The sequence below is a fragment of the Lycium barbarum genome, chromosome 4, assembly GCF_019175385.1.
Source record: "Lycium barbarum isolate Lr01 chromosome 4, ASM1917538v2, whole genome shotgun sequence".
NCBI lineage: Eukaryota > Viridiplantae > Streptophyta > Magnoliopsida > Solanales > Solanaceae > Lycium > Lycium barbarum.
Genome location: NC_083340.1, coordinates 135,420,367 through 135,436,928, shown reverse-complemented (window position 1 = coordinate 135,436,928; position 16,562 = coordinate 135,420,367). Strand labels below are relative to the sequence as shown.

Here is a 16,562-nt window from a genome sequence, read left to right as displayed (position 1 = left end):
GTTATTAATGTTAACTACTTTTGTGAGTAGTGAGTAGGTCTAATAAATAGAAAGGACTAAAGAATTATTGATGTATTATTTTTTTTTTGCAAATCCTCAAACACGTCCCTTAATTAGAGACAAATAAATTAGTCTAACATGTTTTGGTCTGTCAACTTATGACTTATGAGCAATTAAAAGTATAATTAAAGCAGTACTACATAGTATTTCCTTTATTAGTAATCCAATAAAGACGCCTCAGCTGCTAAAGTTTGTTGACAAGAAGTCAATGATGAAAGAGACAAGAAAATTTATCATAACCATATGAATCCAATTATATATGCCTTCATCCAATAAATACAAGGAATTAATAGTTACTAGTAGTAATATATTATTCACCGACTTGGCTAGCTTTACCAATTTTTATATAAGGTAAAGACTCAAAGAGCCACAGGACATAGTACATTGTGAACAAAATAAAAACAAAATGATGAAAGTCAACGTGAAGAGAATGGTAAAGGGAGAAGAAGAAGAAGAAGAATCATTTCCTGTTAGCCCTACCGGGCAGTATTTTACGAGTTCTGTCTTGTCGATTTCTGTTATTTGTGTGTTGGAATCTGAAATTCCTATAGATGATTCTTGCACCATGACATTGCTTAAGGATGTTTTTGTCCCCATTAATCCTCGTTTTTCTTCTATTATGGTACTTCCTTTCCCTTTCTCTCATGTTGTGTGAGTATTTCTGTGGTGGCTCATTTTTGCTAATTGAATGGTGAAGTTTCTTTTTTGTTTAATAAGATTATATTTCTTGAAATTTTTGTTGCTTGGACTCTTCAAGAATGCCGTCACGAGGACTTTCAAATGTAATTCATTTCTTAGATCGGACACGAATACATCTGCATTGTTAGTTTGAGGATCCGGGCAACATAGACTAATACTTTCGTTTACCTCTTCTTTGAAGTGATTATATGCAGGTTAATACTGATAATGTGTTTATTAAGAAGGAATATGACTTTATATATACTGATAATGTAAAGAATTTTTATAATATAAGTGTAATTTGATCTGTTGTAGCAGGTTGTTCATGTTATTTTTCAAGCAACTAGTTTTACTTATACTAAAAGTTACTTGTAATAATTTTTTATGTGATCTAATAGTGTATAATTTCTTTTATTATGGTGTGTATCTATATACTAGTACTTGTTTTGCTAATTAACTACTAGATTGTTAGCATCACATTTTGCTAATTAGTTTGACTTATTACTAAAAGTTACATGTATGAGCAATGAAATGTGTCTACCTTCTTCCTCTTCTTTTTTTTTCCTTTTCTTTTTCCCCTCTTTAACTTTTTTTCCTTATTTTTCTTGTTTGGATTAGGTGAGAGACAAAAATGGAGACAAACAATGGAAGAAAGTAGATGTGAAGCACAAAGATCACATAAATGTGCCTATTTTTCCAGAAGGAAAATCAAAAGAATTCTATGATAATTGCTTCAACGAATACATAACCAAGATTGCTATGGAACAACTCCCACAAAGCAGGCCACTATGGGAAATTCACATATTCAAATATCCAACAACCAAATCAGCTGGAAATTTAGTCTTTAAACTTCACCATTCTCTTGGTGATGGTTTTTCCCTAATGGGAGCTCTACTTTCTTGCTTACAAAGAGCTGATGATCCTTCACTTCCCTTAACATTTCCAGCATTTAATAGTACTAATCCCAATTTGGAAAGTGGTTATAAGAAGAGGTTTTGTGCTAATGTGGCTCAAATGGTTACTGGGGTTGTTAATACTTTCTTGGATTTTGGATGGAGTTTATTGAAGAGCACTAATCTTGAAGATGAGAAGACACCAATTAGGTCTGGAGACGAAGGAGTGGAGTTTAGACCTATTGATATTACAACCATGGAATTCGCCCTTGATCATCTCAAGCAAATTAAGTCCAATCTTAAAGTGGTATGTCATTTAACTTCTTTTTATTTGAGGGATAGCTTTTAAATTTATGATTGATGCTACTTGGATGCATTCTTGATTATTTGATTGAGAGAAATCTTTTTTGTTTGTAAGTAATGAGTTAATCAAAATTGATACTCGCGCCATCTCAACTTACGTGACATTGTTTGATTAGACACGAAATATAAGTAAAAAAGAGAAGCTTTAAAATTATATGACCTATAATAAGCATCAAACAGTTTTGTAGCTGTAAATTGTCTCATTATGAGTAAAATAATAATTTTAAATTAAATTATTTTAATATAAGACTTTGATATTCTTTTTAACATAATTAAATTTTATAAAAAATATATCACATAAATTGGAACAAAAGAATAAATGACTCCAACAAATTAGGTTATGAAAGGACATGTCCCTCTTTGATTAATAAAGCATTGCAATAAGTGCTCTTCTTTTTTCTTTTCTTTTCCATATTTTCCTAGGAATTAATACTCCCTCTATTTCAAAATTAGTGTCACCTCAGTAAAAATTCAAGCCATTTAAGAAATCAATAAATACAATGTGAAATTTACTAAACTACCCTATTTATTGTAGATTTTTTTTTTTAGAATTGAGCAATATTAAAGAGTACTGGTTCTTTAATGCTAAGGGCATAGTTGAAAACACTTGTCAGTTTTTATCTTTAATTCCTAAGGTGACATTTCTATTGGGACATTTATTTATTTTTTGGCTAAAATGAACCCTTATTTTGAGACAGAAATAGTAATAGTACTAAAATAATGCTATACTTGCAATTTTGCAAGGAGCAATTACAAAAAAAAAATAGATGTGGAAGTTATTAATTGTCTTCTTAGTTCAAAGGTAGTTGCAATTGAAAGATGACATTTAATGCTTCAAGTACTAAATTCATAAAAGAGGGATGGCTGGGTGATGGACACTAGTGATAGTATTGTTCCAGTTGTTAGGAAAAAGTTTCATTTTTTGTTCTTGATCTGTAACGGGCCTCCAACTTGAGGCTAATGTTAAACTATAATTAAAAGTTGGGGTTAAATGCAGACCCTTTTTCTCAAAGTATTTGGACACATAAAGTCCACATGTTCACACTGAAGCACCGTTAATGACAAAGACAAAACACAATCATTTGCTAATAATATGAATATGAACGGACCAAAAGTGTAACAAAGGAAAAAATAAAACAATTTTAGGTAGTACAAACGTAAAGTAGACTATTTCATTTTTATTATGACGGTGGTATCCAGGCCAGTTTATATGTACTTTAATTATTTCACTGAGTACTTATTATGTTCACCAATACATATATCGGTAACTCTGTCACTAAAGCTTAGACAGATTAGCTATTACTTTATTCCTTGCCAAGTAGTTCTTGCCTGGACGATAAGAGAATTAACCCCTCATCTGCCAGCATGCTTGATATTAAACCTTTCATCGAAAATGCAATTTTCAATTGAGTTATGGCAATATTGAATTAAATTGGGCAGGGTGACCTGAAAATGCAGAAATTAATACTCCAATAGTAGTATATAGACAATTCAGTAACAACTTCCATGACGGACATTAAATTTCAACCTTTTTTAGTTGTTGCTCATCTTTAATGTCAGCAAGAGTGTCATGAGCTGCACATCCATATATACTAGTATGATCATCAAAATTCGAAAATAATACTGTATAAGTTCAATGCACCGATAATGTATTGATTATTTTATGTAATTAAGAAAATTGACCAATATCAATAAGCAAGTACTCTTCATATTGAGCTTGATGTAGTGTAACGAAAATAGAGTGTGAATTTACTATGACCAGTTAAACTGCATTGATAGTGTAAAATTTCTTGATACGTATATAACTTAAATTCACTGGAAAAGTTCCAACCCTCTTTATATGTGTATTGTCGAACTAACATCAGTCATTGCAGTAGTTGAGAATTGAATCGTGTATCCAGCAAGGTAAACTTTTAGCATTGCAACTTTCTAATTAATATTTTCAATGCACCCATCTGCTGTGCTATGATCCCACTTCAGCATTTTAGACTGATAATTTATAGAAATCTTTTCCTTTACCATAAAATAGGAAATAGACAACTGTCCAACATGAGATTGAATGGTGTCATGCCCGGATATTAATTAATTTGTTATAATAGTAACAATTATTAAACAATCAGGTCACTTAAAAAGATAACTATATACTCCATACTTGTTTGTGATGAATAGAATTAGTAAACTGGAAATATGAAAAAATAAACTTTTGCAACACATTAAATTGCACCCGATTGTATAAAATTTTACTCCTATTAATTAACATTATCAATGGAATTTACTATTTAAATTTATGATATTTTTCTGTGACAGACGATCAACGATGTTATATGTGGAGTCTTGTTCTTGGGAGTAAGATTATACATGGAGGAAATGAAGTATGAGCAGAAAAATGCAAATTCAACAGCATTGGTGTTGCTCAACACTAGAAATATTGCAGGATATAAATCAGTGAAGGAAATGTTGCAGACTAGCAATGAATCTAAATGGGGAAATCAATTTGCATTTCTACATGTATCAGTTCCAAAAATTGATAAAGAAGAGTCATCGTCTAATCCTCTCAGCTTTGTGTTCAAAGCACAAGACGTTATTCAGAGAAAAAGAAACTCTGCAGCTGTTAGTTTTACTGGCAAATTGCTTGAGACTTTGCAAAAGTACAGAGGTCCCGAGGTGAATCTCTCACTCTATTAAGTGATATACTTAATAAGCCGTTTGGCGAAGTTTTTTAAATCTGCTTATTTAAAAAGTGTTTTTTCTATCAAAAGCATTTTTAAAAAGTAGCGATTTGTGTTCAGCTAATCAATTTGAAAATCACTTTTGCCAATAATACAGCAATAATTGTGCTTGGTCAAGGTATCAAAAGTGCTTCCGGGGAAAAACTATTTTTAACTTCTGAAAAATAGTTTTTGTTACTAGTTACTACTCAAAAGCACTTGTTTTGTCCTAAAAGATTGGCCAAATTGATATCTCAATTCTCTAATATAGGCACATTTTTTGGCTTCCTCGTAGTTTGACCAAACAGGCTATAAGTGTGTTTTGTACTGCGAAAAATATTTTCCAAACATATTTTAAAATTTATTATTTTCTAGTGTTTGGTTACTTAAAATATTTTATTTTTCACTAAAAGGGGAAAAATTACTTCCCTAATTTATGAAATAAAGTCATCTTCCTTCAAAATTATATATCTTAACTCATAATATCATTTTATTGCTCTTATTATTGTTCTTTATAATTTTGTTTACCACATTATTTACCCAATTTTCCAACTTTATTATCAATCTTAAGAATGTTTTTCCTGAAATATTTCTACTCACCAACTAAAAATTTTAAAAATATTATCAGAGAATGGCTTTTGTGCTACAGATTTCTCGAACTAGGTCTGGCCCAAAAAAGAAAATAAGCATACAGAAAAAACACAGTTTTTGACAATTTGGATTGTTGGTGTTATAGGTAACGGCTAAATATATCCATAACACGTTGAAGAACTCAAGCATGACAATATCAAACATGATTGGCCCAATGGAACGAATGGCTTTGGCAAATCATCCTGTTAAAGGCTTGTACTTCATGGTGGTTGGTGTTCCTGAGGTAAAATACATTACATCCTCTGATTTTTTTTTTTAATTTAAACTTATATATGTATTAATAGTGTAAAAATATTGATACTATTAAGTATATCTTGATAGATAGTTGTATAATACAACTAGAATATCATAACTTCTGATGAAAAATCTGTCACGATGAGTACAATTTTGACGGATTTATACGAAAAACACTAATTGGTGATTAAAAAAAAGGAGATGAAGAGAGGAATTCAAAACCGAAATAGATAGTTGTTTCGATAATCTTGAGTTTTCTCTATTTGTAGTCCAATAAAAAAATTAATGGTGTTGTTAAATTGACTATATGTAATTGTGTATTATCAACGATTTCTACATAGGTGGTAGGATAATATCATGATTAGTTACATATCCAGGACCCTGGACAAAAATGCGCGCGTCAGAAGTTCGTACAATTTCTTTCAAATTTATTAAAATGTCATGTACCAATTCTTGAATGACCGTTATGTTAGAATAATCATATGCGACTTTCTCAAATTTTACATGGGAAATACATGTTCCTTTTATTTCTCGAAGTAATTTTTTTACATCGCAATGCCTATTATGTTGCCTTAAATAACTTGCGGTTAAATTACACTGATAGTGTAAAATCTTTATATGTGGCTTAATTTCTCTCTCTTAATATTTTTTTGTTATAAAATGTCATTCCACTACATACACCTAATGGAGTTTGGTGATTTGCATGCAGAGTTTAACAATAACAATGATGAGCTATATGGGGAAGTTAAGGGTGGCAGTGGGAACAGAGAAAGGTCTCATTGATCCACAAAAGTTCAAGTTTAGCATTGAGAATGCCTTTGATAGGATTTTCAAAGCTGCAGTTCCTTCTGCTTCTTCCAAACCTGCAAATTAATTCATAAAGTTTGGACTCTAGTTGCTGCTCTTTTCCTAATGTTCTGTTTTTCCAAAATAAAAAGAATCATGTGCTTTCTGATTCGTAATTTATTTTGTAAGCATTGGAAATTGATCTGTATAGCTTTGCAGGTGCATCATATATTCATTTGTTAACTCTGTGCTTCTGTTTCCCATTCTACTTGTATTTTTTTATAGCCAAGAAAAGCAATATATTTACAGAGTTGTTTGATCATTTCCCATTTTCAACTATAATCTTTTTCATTTGTTTGGTTTTTCATCTGATGTCCCCCATTTGCTTTGAGGCACGACTAATCCAGATTCATGTGACGTATTTAAGGAACGTTAAAAGAAGAAGTGTCCGTACCAAAAAGTTTTCCATTACCAACACTCGGGTTAAAGGTAGACGCATTCTATCCATCCTATTGGACTTGTTGGTCAACTAAATTCTAGGGTCACAAGTAAAATCTCACTGACGTAAAAACCGAATTAACAAGCGTCATACGCCCTGTTATCCCTAAATCTATTTGCTCCAAAATTGAAAGTTATGTAAGAATTTTGTTTCGGGAAGCAACATGGATTCTCGCAAAATGCATCTTGTAAATTGGAACAGGCTTCACTTGAAAAATGAGAATGGAGGTCTTGGCATTAAAAGTCTAAGCAAATTTAATGATGCTTTTATTTTCAAGCTTTTTATTAGAGATTTATCTTGAAACCTCACGCCTTATGGATCTCAGTGTTCGAAGGAAAATATGGGATCAAAAGTAAGCCTCCGTCTTCACTTTTCCCTTCTTCTGGGGCCACAACCGTATGGACCATAGGACCTTTTATTCATCATAACTTTGTTGATCAACTGCTAATGGTAAAACTTGTTTCTTTCGGTATGACATTTGTTTGATGAATAAATTTTTAGTTGAGGTTGTTGATAATTTTTATCCCTAATCGTATTTTGCATTGGAGTAGTGGATGTTGTTGGCGTCATGGAGACTGAAATTTCCAGGTCCTTTCTCACTATGTTGTGCAACAGATAGTGGAGTTAATTGTTAGTTTTCTGACTCCTAGTTGCTTCGATATATGAGGTTCTTATAAAGTTTGATCATTTTTTGTCTGACAACGTTTGAAAAATAATTAGTAGTAGAGTGAACCTGTGTTGCATGTTCTATGTGATTAATGTATTATGCTCAAGTTCTTTGGATTCGCATTCGTGATACAGAGAACATGTCTCGTTTCTCTGCTCTTGATATTCATGGTTGGCTTACTGATAATTTAATGTCTAAATATAAGGGATTTACAGATGATGATGATTGGGGAATTTTGTTTTAGGCACACCTGCTAAAAAAATTTGAGTTTGGCATAATAATGCTCTTTTATTTTAAATGAATATCTTTCGGTTGACAAATTGGTAACAACCCTTGTTATCATGGTTCATGTTGTCTCGTTCGGCTGGCCAACTCTTAGAGTTGGGTGAGTGGTTTTGAACACAAATGAGATTATTCAAAGGAATATTTCAATGGGGACTATACAAGATGTATTTCGCGATTCCGGTGATGATGGCTTTGAGGTTTTTTTAATCAAGATTAAAATGTAGGCAAAAGGGTCAAATATACCCCTCTACTTTGGGAAAAGAGCTAAAAATATCCTCCATTACAAATTTGAGACAAAAATACCCCTCCCGTCATTAAAGTTTTCAAATATACCCCTGTCTTAACGGAAATCCCCAAAATAATCCGATTTCATTTTCAAACTCACTCCATTTAAACCCGACCCAACTAAAATAAAAAATCCATGTGGGTTACTTGCTCCTATGCCTAGTAGCTTTAGATGTAGGACTCGGTAACAAGTTGGTCGCATATGAATTTTTTATGTAGTTAGGTCGGGTTTAATTGGAGCAGGTTTAAAATGAAATCAGGTTATTTTAGAGAATTTGGTGATATCCATTAGGATAGGGGTATATTAGAAAACTTTAATGACGGGAGGGGTATTTTTGACCCAAATTTGTAACGGAGGATATTTTTAGTCCTTTTCTCAAAGTAGAGGGCCATTTTTTACCCTTTTCCCTAAAAAGTATACATCATTTAGAGCAGAGCTATAGGGAGTTCTCACTATCCTTCATAAAGCCTAGGATAGGGGGTGACGCCGAGTTGCCTTGCAAATTGATAATGTTAGTGTAGTTCATGTGGGCTGCAGAACTATGTCTCATCTGAATGGTGATACTGTCAACCACACATCACCTCTTGGCTATGTTGGAACTGAGTGGTCTATTGCCCATATTTACATGGAAGCTAATGGTTTAGTCAATTTTGCTTTTAATCAAGAGTTTCACTTTGAATTAATGAATGGTATTCACATATGCCTTCAAGCATTTTGTCACGTGCTGCATGAGATGTTGTTGGAATCTCATTCCCTCACTTAATCCAGGCTACTTTCTAGTTTGTTTACTTCTTTTTAAAAGAAAGAAAAAAGATCTCACTGACGTATGACCTCAGGAAATTTGACATGCTTTCCTTTTCTCTAGTTCATTTTTCAAATAAAATCCATTTAACTTCTCTAGCGATATCATTAACGGCGTATTACAAATATTAAGTGTTAATGCCTTTTGGCTTATAAATCATAAGTCATATGTTAGGAATTCTAACTTATGATTTTTGACTTATTTTTGCTATTTGCTTAAAAGTTATTTTAGCTTAAAAGCACTTAAAATGAGCCAATCCGAACATGCTATAATTCTATGCTACAACTCAAGAGTTCCTAGTGGTTATAATAAATCTGTTACATCAAATTAACTTTAGCATTTCAGATTGGATATCGTCGTCCCATAAACGCAGTAGGGTTTCAATAATATCATCATCAGTTGGAGAAGAAGATCCATAAAGCAATTCCTTCAGTCTGCTATACACCGTCGTAGCTCTACTTTCCATTGTTGAATTCTCGATAATCTACACAGAAATTAAAAATGTGTTAAAATTATGAGCTTATGCTTCACTAAATAAGTTTGAACTATTAGTCCTTTTCTGAATATGAAGTACTTCATTTCAAATTTTTAGGCTGTTAGCACTAATTAATTTCTTTGATTTTGGACAGTATAAAATATAGTGAAGAGCACATAAGAAAGCAATTGTTATATGTATGTAGCTTGATTAAAATCTATTTTGAGTTTGTAAGGCATAACTAAGAAAACTGTTCCAAAAGGACGTCTCATCCAAGAACTTTTACATATTAGTGAATTTTAACACGTGATAGCATGTGAGTTACTATTTTTACCAGGTTACTAAGGATTTAAGTAGTATATACTAATTGTGTAAAGACTGAATTTTAACGTGTCATAGCAGGAATTTTAACGTGTCATAGCAGGTCATGTGATAGCAAGTAAGTTGCCAATTTTACCAAGCCAATATCTTCTAATAAATGATTTGACCATATTTTATAACGCTAGTGCATAGAACTTAAATTTAGTTACCAATAATTAGTCTATAATACCTTATGCTTTGAGATTTACTTGGAATTACCTTATAAGAAGATCTGATTTTGTAAATATTTTCTACACTATCAGTAAATAAAACTTAAATTTCAGATTAAAATTAGTGGTACTATTTTTATATTGTCAATGTGTATAATCACTTGAACCTTTTAGGAACATATACTGACCTTATTTTCATGGAGAATCTGCATCGTGGAGTTCCCTTCGAGTGAAAAATTGGCATTAACTACTTTAAAACCTTCCTCATGGAGTAATCGAATAATGTTATAAAACATAGTTAAATTATCAAGGCCAGTCATCAAAATTACGTCCATTGTTGGGCTCATTTCATGGACTTCAATCTGAGGAGATAATTTTGTTGTTGGATTAGGATCATGAATTGCCATGCATAAATTGGGCCTCTTTTTACTCGTCCTTAATTTTTCCAATTGCATTTTGTTCTTCTCCAATTTGATTTCTAAGCTTTTTATGTACGTTATTGCTGCATCCACTTGATCTGGCAATGCCATTGCTTCCTGCAACTTTTGATATAAGTATATGAAAAGGCTCATCAATTAGCACTTCTAATAGTAGCTTGATTGCATAAGCAATTTATCAACTATTAGAAGGGGAAAAAAAAAAGAATTAGCTTGCATGAGTATCATCAGTAATTCTCTAGTGATATATAGTACGTATACATCAATTTTAACTTATGTAACATAGTTTAAATTGGCCCGGAGTAGAAAGAATTGATAACTTTTAAAACTTATGGTCTAAAACATGGCATAGCATTTATGTGACTAGCTATAAATTTTTTGAGACTTGTGTCCTTAACCATGACAAAATATTTGTGTAGTCATAAAAGTTTCTCATTAAGGATATGTAAAATTAATGGGAAGAGTAAAGTTAAGTATCTTCAAATTTAGAAGTGTGTCATTTTTTTTTTTGAACAAATTAAAAGAAAAATGTATCATATAAACAAAGTGTGTACCATAGGATTTTGAAGTGTGTACCATAGGATTTTGAAGTCATATGGATATGTGAAACTAAGTTCGTTGAAGGAAGTGAAATGTAAGTTATGTTTGGAGAGGTTTTTGCTATAATTGAGCTAATATTTAATTAGTAATGTCTTGAAGACGGGCTATAGGGCCTCTTGTATGGTTAATGAAGTGTTAATAAGGTTCCACAAGGATTGGAGGTTGAACGAACCGACGAGAGAAGTTTTCGAAAAACTGTGGGTTGTACGACCACTTATACAGACCGTATAAGTTATACGGCCTATATAAATGGTCTGTATAACCGTGGCAGAGAAGGGTGTTTCCATGGTGGGATTATACGGCCCATTTATACGGATCGTATAACTTGGTCGGGCAGCTTTGTTCTTTTAATATAAATAGATGACCCTTGTTCTTATTTTTCATTTTTCTACTTCTCCCAAACCCTTGAGAGCTCTAGAACCTTCTCATACATATATTGGACCAAACCCAAGAGAAATAAAAGATCAAGAGGCAAGAATCAAGATATCCATGTGTTGGAAGACTCACTAGAGTTGGTAGACTTCAAGAATTTCATTGGTATTGAAGCTAGGGGTTTCATACAAGTTGGTAACTTGATCCAAAGCCCATTCCTATGAGATAAAATGTTAGTTTTCATGTCTATTTCATGTTTTTAAGCATGCTTGGTTGTTGAATAACTTGGGTGAGGGAAGAAAGTGGAAAATGAGGTCCAAACGTAGATTTCATGATATTTTTGAGTCGTAAACTAACTTGAGTCATGATTCTTAGTATGTTGTGGATATAATCTTGTTATGAAGGGTATTAATGATGACAAGGAAGTGTTGTATAAGATTGTGCAAAGGGTTGGTGTGAATTTGTTGATATAAGTTGAATATGAGAATAAATTTTAAAACTCAATGGAATATGACTACTTGATTATGATATTGTGGATGTTATTATAGTTGTTTGGGAGTTATTTTGCGATATGGTGGAAGTCGATGAAATAGGGGAAATGCTGCCCAATTTTCGTTAACTCCTGAATTATTCTAGTTTGAATTTAAGAGTGTCCTTAAGACTTAACCTTGGTATAAATCCCCTTTTAATGTAGCTTTCTCAAGCTTTGGCGGTGAACGTTAAGTAGTTAAGAAGACAAAAAGGTATGTAAGGCTAACCCTTCTTTTCTTAAGGTATGAACCCATTGTTGTATACCTTCACGTGAATTCTATAATGTCTTCCAAGATGACTTTGTTCCTAGAATCACTAAAGCTCATGATTCTTGATATTCTCACGATACCATTGGTCTCATCCTATGATAGTTAATCCTCTAAGGAAGGGTATAATGAAAGTGATGATGATGATGATGAGGATACGTATGTACTCCTATGTGTGTGTGTGTGTGTGTGTGTGTGTGTGTGTGTGTGTGTGTGTATATGTATGTATATCAAAGTATGACTGTTAAGAACACTGAGCTTATATGGCCAGGTATGATATCTATCGTGCGTGCACCACTGCAGTTGGGTACGGATAACACTGAGCCTTGGTAGGGCCAGGTATGTATAACACCGAGCCTTGTCATGGCCGGGTATGTGAGACACTGAACCTTTATGGTCGGGTATGGTACTACTATGTATGTAAGCATATATAACTGAAGGTTCCCATTAGAAAAAGGGTAAGAAAATATGATGAACGTCGCTAGAGGTATAAATGGCTCTATCATCCCATGACTCTTCTATCTTATGTTATTTCTCATGCTTCTATTATACTATTGATTATGCTTTACATACTCAGTACATTGTTCGTACTGACGTCCTTTTGTTTGTGGACGCTGCGTCATGCCCGCAGGTGGATAGAGAGATAGACTTGATCCATAGACTACTTTCCCAGAGACTGCATAAAGGAGCTCCATTTGATTCGGAGTTGCAGTTGTGGGTACTATTCTTTTGTGTATATACATATGGGAATGGCAAGGTCCTGTCCCGTCTATATGATGTTACATACTCTCTCTAGAGGCTCATAGACAGTTGTGTACATTAAGAAGTCTTTTAGCCCGATCGGCTCATATTTTTTTGTATATTGTTTTGCTAGCCTTGTTGGCTTATGTATATGTATATGGGCATAGTTGTGGACGTTGATATAAAAGTGTTTTAGCCGTTGGAAATGGTATTATTGAGGCATAGAGTTTGCTAATAGGCCATGTGGCTCACCTAGTTTTTATTATAGAAGTATGTTGAGAGGTGCCCGGTAGGTTAGCTCCGGGTGCCCGTCATGGCCCTCCGGTTAGGCCGTGACATGTTTAGACTCATGAATTCGATAACCAACAAGGTCATATTTTGGAGCTAGCAAATGATTAAGAGAACATGGATTGTATTTCAAATCATCAGCCTTTAAAAGAGAAAAATACACTAGCTTTTCAAATAGAAAAATCATTTGAGTTAAGAACAAGATTTCTTACAGTTCAGATGTTTTGATGAACTGGAAGCAGTAAATAATCTAACCTCTGCTGCAACTTTAAACACAAATGCTATCTTTAAACCAAATTAATTTCAATTTCAATTTGAATATTACAACAACAACATTCAAATAAAGTTAACATTCTAAACCCTAAAACAAACATTGAACAATCAATAAAGTTAACAAATCTACTAATTAAACTACAGCTATACAAAGTAATGCAACTAATAATGATAAAATGAGATTGAAAACCAAAAACCAAAAAAAAAAAAAAGACTAACCTAGCTCACTGTTCAGTCAGCGGCGGCTGGTGGCTGCTCCGGTGGTAGTGGTGGATGGCGTCGCCTACTTGGGGTACAACGGTGGTAGTGGGTGGCCGGAGATACGGTGTCCTGCCCCATTTCTGATAAAGCTGCACCGATTGATAAAGTTTAATTTGTGTATTTTTGGAGTTGTTGGAGCTTTATTTTAGGACTTAGAAGTACGTAGAAGAAAGGGAATTAGGTGAAGAAGAGGAGAGTATAGTCAAATGGAAAATTGGGGGAGATGAGTTTAGAGAGGGTAAAGCTTTTATTGAAAGAGAAGAGAGAGTTTTGGGGGGAGATGAAATATTCTCATTGAGTTGTGGGTGTATTTTTTACTGAAATTTTTTGACCGCATGTGGTCGAAAAAATTAAGTCAGATTTGACCAAATGTGACTTAATTGTTTCGACCTCGTGCGGTCGAAATTTGATTTTTTTATTTTTTTAATTAATTGTTTTATATTTATATAACTTACTTTTGTGTAAAATTAGTTTTTTCATTTATTATTTGTACGAAAAATAATTTTGACCTCATGCGGTTGAAATTGTATTTTCTCGTTAAAAAACGACCCCGTGTGGTCGAAATCCTAAAGAAAATAAGAATTTTATTTTTGGAAATTTCGACCACATGAGGTCAATTTTTTTTTTTTACCAAAAGCGAGGTCGAAATTTTCAGGTCGAAAATACTATTTTTTTAGTAGTATTAAGTCTCGATGGTAGGATGAATGAACACCGCTTGGCTATTCATATTTCTTGATGGTTTGAATGTAATTCTTTTTTTTTTTTTTTTGCTCTATGGCTTTTCACAAATAATTAAAAAACATATTAAAATGATAGTATTAAAGTGTAAAAAATTCTTGTAAATTTGGAGAGATATCGCTGACATCTTATTCAGAGGTACTTGCATGGCTTGTGGAGTAGAGTGAACCTATGTTGCATGTTTTATGCTCAACTTCTTTGGATTCGCATTCGTGATACAGAGAACATGTCTCGTTTCTCTGCTCTTGATATCCATGGTTGGCTTACTGATAATTTAATGTCTAAATATGAGGGATTTACAAATGATGATGATTGAAGAATTTTGTTTTAGCAGTTGAAGAATTTTGTTTTAGGCACACTTGCTGAAAAAAATTGAGTTTGGCATAATAACAGGAGTGGCTCAACGAAATCCGAAGCCTAAAGCCAAACCTCTATAAGAGGCCTTAAATTTACCTAATAAAATTTTATATATATTTATTCTAATATTTTTTTTTTTTGTGAAGATGGTATACAAACCATCTTGTACCTATTTTGATTATTCACTCAATTACATGCTAGCTTCCACTATTAGAAATATTTAGTAGCTCTATTCACTAAAATTTAAATAAATATTTGTATAAGAAACAAATATAGATGGTTACAATAATATTTTTATAACTTCTCATAATCTAATAATTTCAATTTTGTATCACTGAGTAGTTGTCAAATAATTTCATACATTTAAAACAATTCAGGTCTATTTTGAAGTAAAAAAAAAATGGTTTAATCTACTATTAATAAGAAATAATCAATTCTATAAGAGACTTCATCTTCTTAAAATTTTCAAAGTCGTCATGAGTTTGTTCACTCTTATATATTGCATAATTTTTATTACTCTCTAATTTATGTGAATGTGTTTGACTGGACACGAAGTATAGGAGAAAAACAAAGATTTTTTAAAAATATTTGGTGTAAAACGCGCCATAGAAATTTTTGGCTATAACATCTCACAAAGGGTAGAACGAAAATTATAAAATTAGATTTTTATCAAATATGAAAAGATGTCATTCTTTTTGCTAACTAAAAAGGAAAGAATGTCACATAAATGGGGACGGAAAGAGTATAAAATTGAAATTATTTATTTCAATAACCTATGTCATATTTTAAGAAAAGAAGTATAAAATATAATCTCTTTTATTCATAATTTTTATAATATATAATGAATATATAAAATAAAAAAATTTGGGGCCTTCATTTTGGGGTGGCCCAAAGCAATTGTTTTAGTTGCTTCCCCCTCCAGCCGGCCCTGCATAATAATGCCCTTTTATTTAAAATGAGTATCTTTCGGTTGACAAAATGGTAACAACCCTTGTTAGCATGGTTGGAGTTTGTGTTATTTAATTTCTAACTTTCATTGAAGAATATTAGGAAAGTGTCTAACAACAAGCATGTTGTCTCGTTCGGTTGGCCACCTCTTAGAGTTGGGTGAGTGCTTTTGAACACAAATGAGATTATTCAACGGAATATTTCGATGGGGACTGCACGAGATGGGTAGCTTGGAGGTTTTTTTAGTCAAGATTAAAAATTATACATCACTTAGAGCAGAGCTATGGGATGTTCTCACTATCCTTCAGAAAGCCTAGAATAGGGGTGACACAGAGTTGCCTTGCAAATTGATAATGCTAGTGTAGTTCATGTGCGCTGCAGTATGAATAACCATGTCTCATCGGAATGGTGATATTGTCAACCACACGTCACCTCTTGGCTATGTAGGAACTGAGTGGTCTATTGTCCATATACATGGAAGCTAATTTGGTAGCTGATGGTTTAGCCAATTTGGCTATTAATCAAGAGTTTTACTTTGAATTGATGAATGGTATTTCACATATACCTTTAAGCATTTCGTCGCGTGCTGCATGAAATGTTGTTGGATTCTCATTCCCTCACTTAATTCGGACTATTTTGTTGTTTGTTTAGTTCTCTTTAAAAGCAAGCAAAAAGATCTCACTGACGTAGGACCTTAGGAAATTTGACAAGTTTCCTTTTTTCTAGTTCATTTTTCAAATAAAATCCATTTAACTCCTCTCGCAACACTAATGACGGCATATTGAAAATATTAACAGCCTGTTTGGATGGCTTTATGCCTTTGGCTTAAAAAC

The 16,562-nt window shown here is 32.8% G+C and overlaps 2 protein-coding genes across 2 annotated transcripts; one reads left to right on the top strand and one right to left on the bottom strand.

The window, feature by feature from the left end:
- The first annotated feature begins 390 nt into the window (after positions 1 to 390).
- On the top strand, positions 391 to 6,631 carry LOC132636600 (wax ester synthase/diacylglycerol acyltransferase 4-like). The gene is made up of 5 exons (XM_060353543.1): positions 391 to 682; positions 1,357 to 1,938; positions 4,302 to 4,658; positions 5,439 to 5,576; positions 6,297 to 6,631. The coding sequence occupies exons 1-5, from the start codon at positions 467 to 469 to the stop codon at positions 6,459 to 6,461; spliced, it is 1,458 nt and encodes a 485-aa protein (XP_060209526.1). The 5' UTR covers positions 391 to 466; the 3' UTR covers positions 6,462 to 6,631.
- A 2,574-nt stretch (positions 6,632 to 9,205) lies between these two features.
- LOC132638649 (transcription factor bHLH162-like) lies at positions 9,206 to 10,804 on the bottom strand. Its single transcript, XM_060355460.1, has 2 exons — positions 10,106 to 10,804; positions 9,206 to 9,396 (listed from the first exon to the last, which is right to left on the bottom strand). The coding sequence occupies exons 1-2, from the start codon at positions 10,487 to 10,489 to the stop codon at positions 9,235 to 9,237; spliced, it is 546 nt and encodes a 181-aa protein (XP_060211443.1). The 5' UTR covers positions 10,490 to 10,804; the 3' UTR covers positions 9,206 to 9,234.
- Between the last annotated feature and the right edge of the window lie 5,758 nt (positions 10,805 to 16,562).

Coding starts and splice junctions, on each gene's coding strand:
- LOC132636600 (XM_060353543.1), top strand. CDS start 467: ATGATGAAAGTCAACGTGAAGAGAATGGTAAAGGGAGAAGAAGAAGAA. Junction 683..1,356: donor CTCGTTTTTCTTCTATTATG/GTACTTCCTTTC, acceptor TGTTTGGATTAG/GTGAGAGACAAAAATGGAGA. Junction 5,577..6,296: donor TGGTGGTTGGTGTTCCTGAG/GTAAAATACATT, acceptor ATTTGCATGCAG/AGTTTAACAATAACAATGAT.
- LOC132638649 (XM_060355460.1), bottom strand. CDS start 10,489: ATGAGCCTTTTCATATACTTATATCAAAAGTTGCAGGAAGCAATGGCA. Junction 9,397..10,105: donor AGATTCTCCATGAAAATAAG/GTCAGTATATGT, acceptor ATTTCTGTGTAG/ATTATCGAGAATTCAACAAT.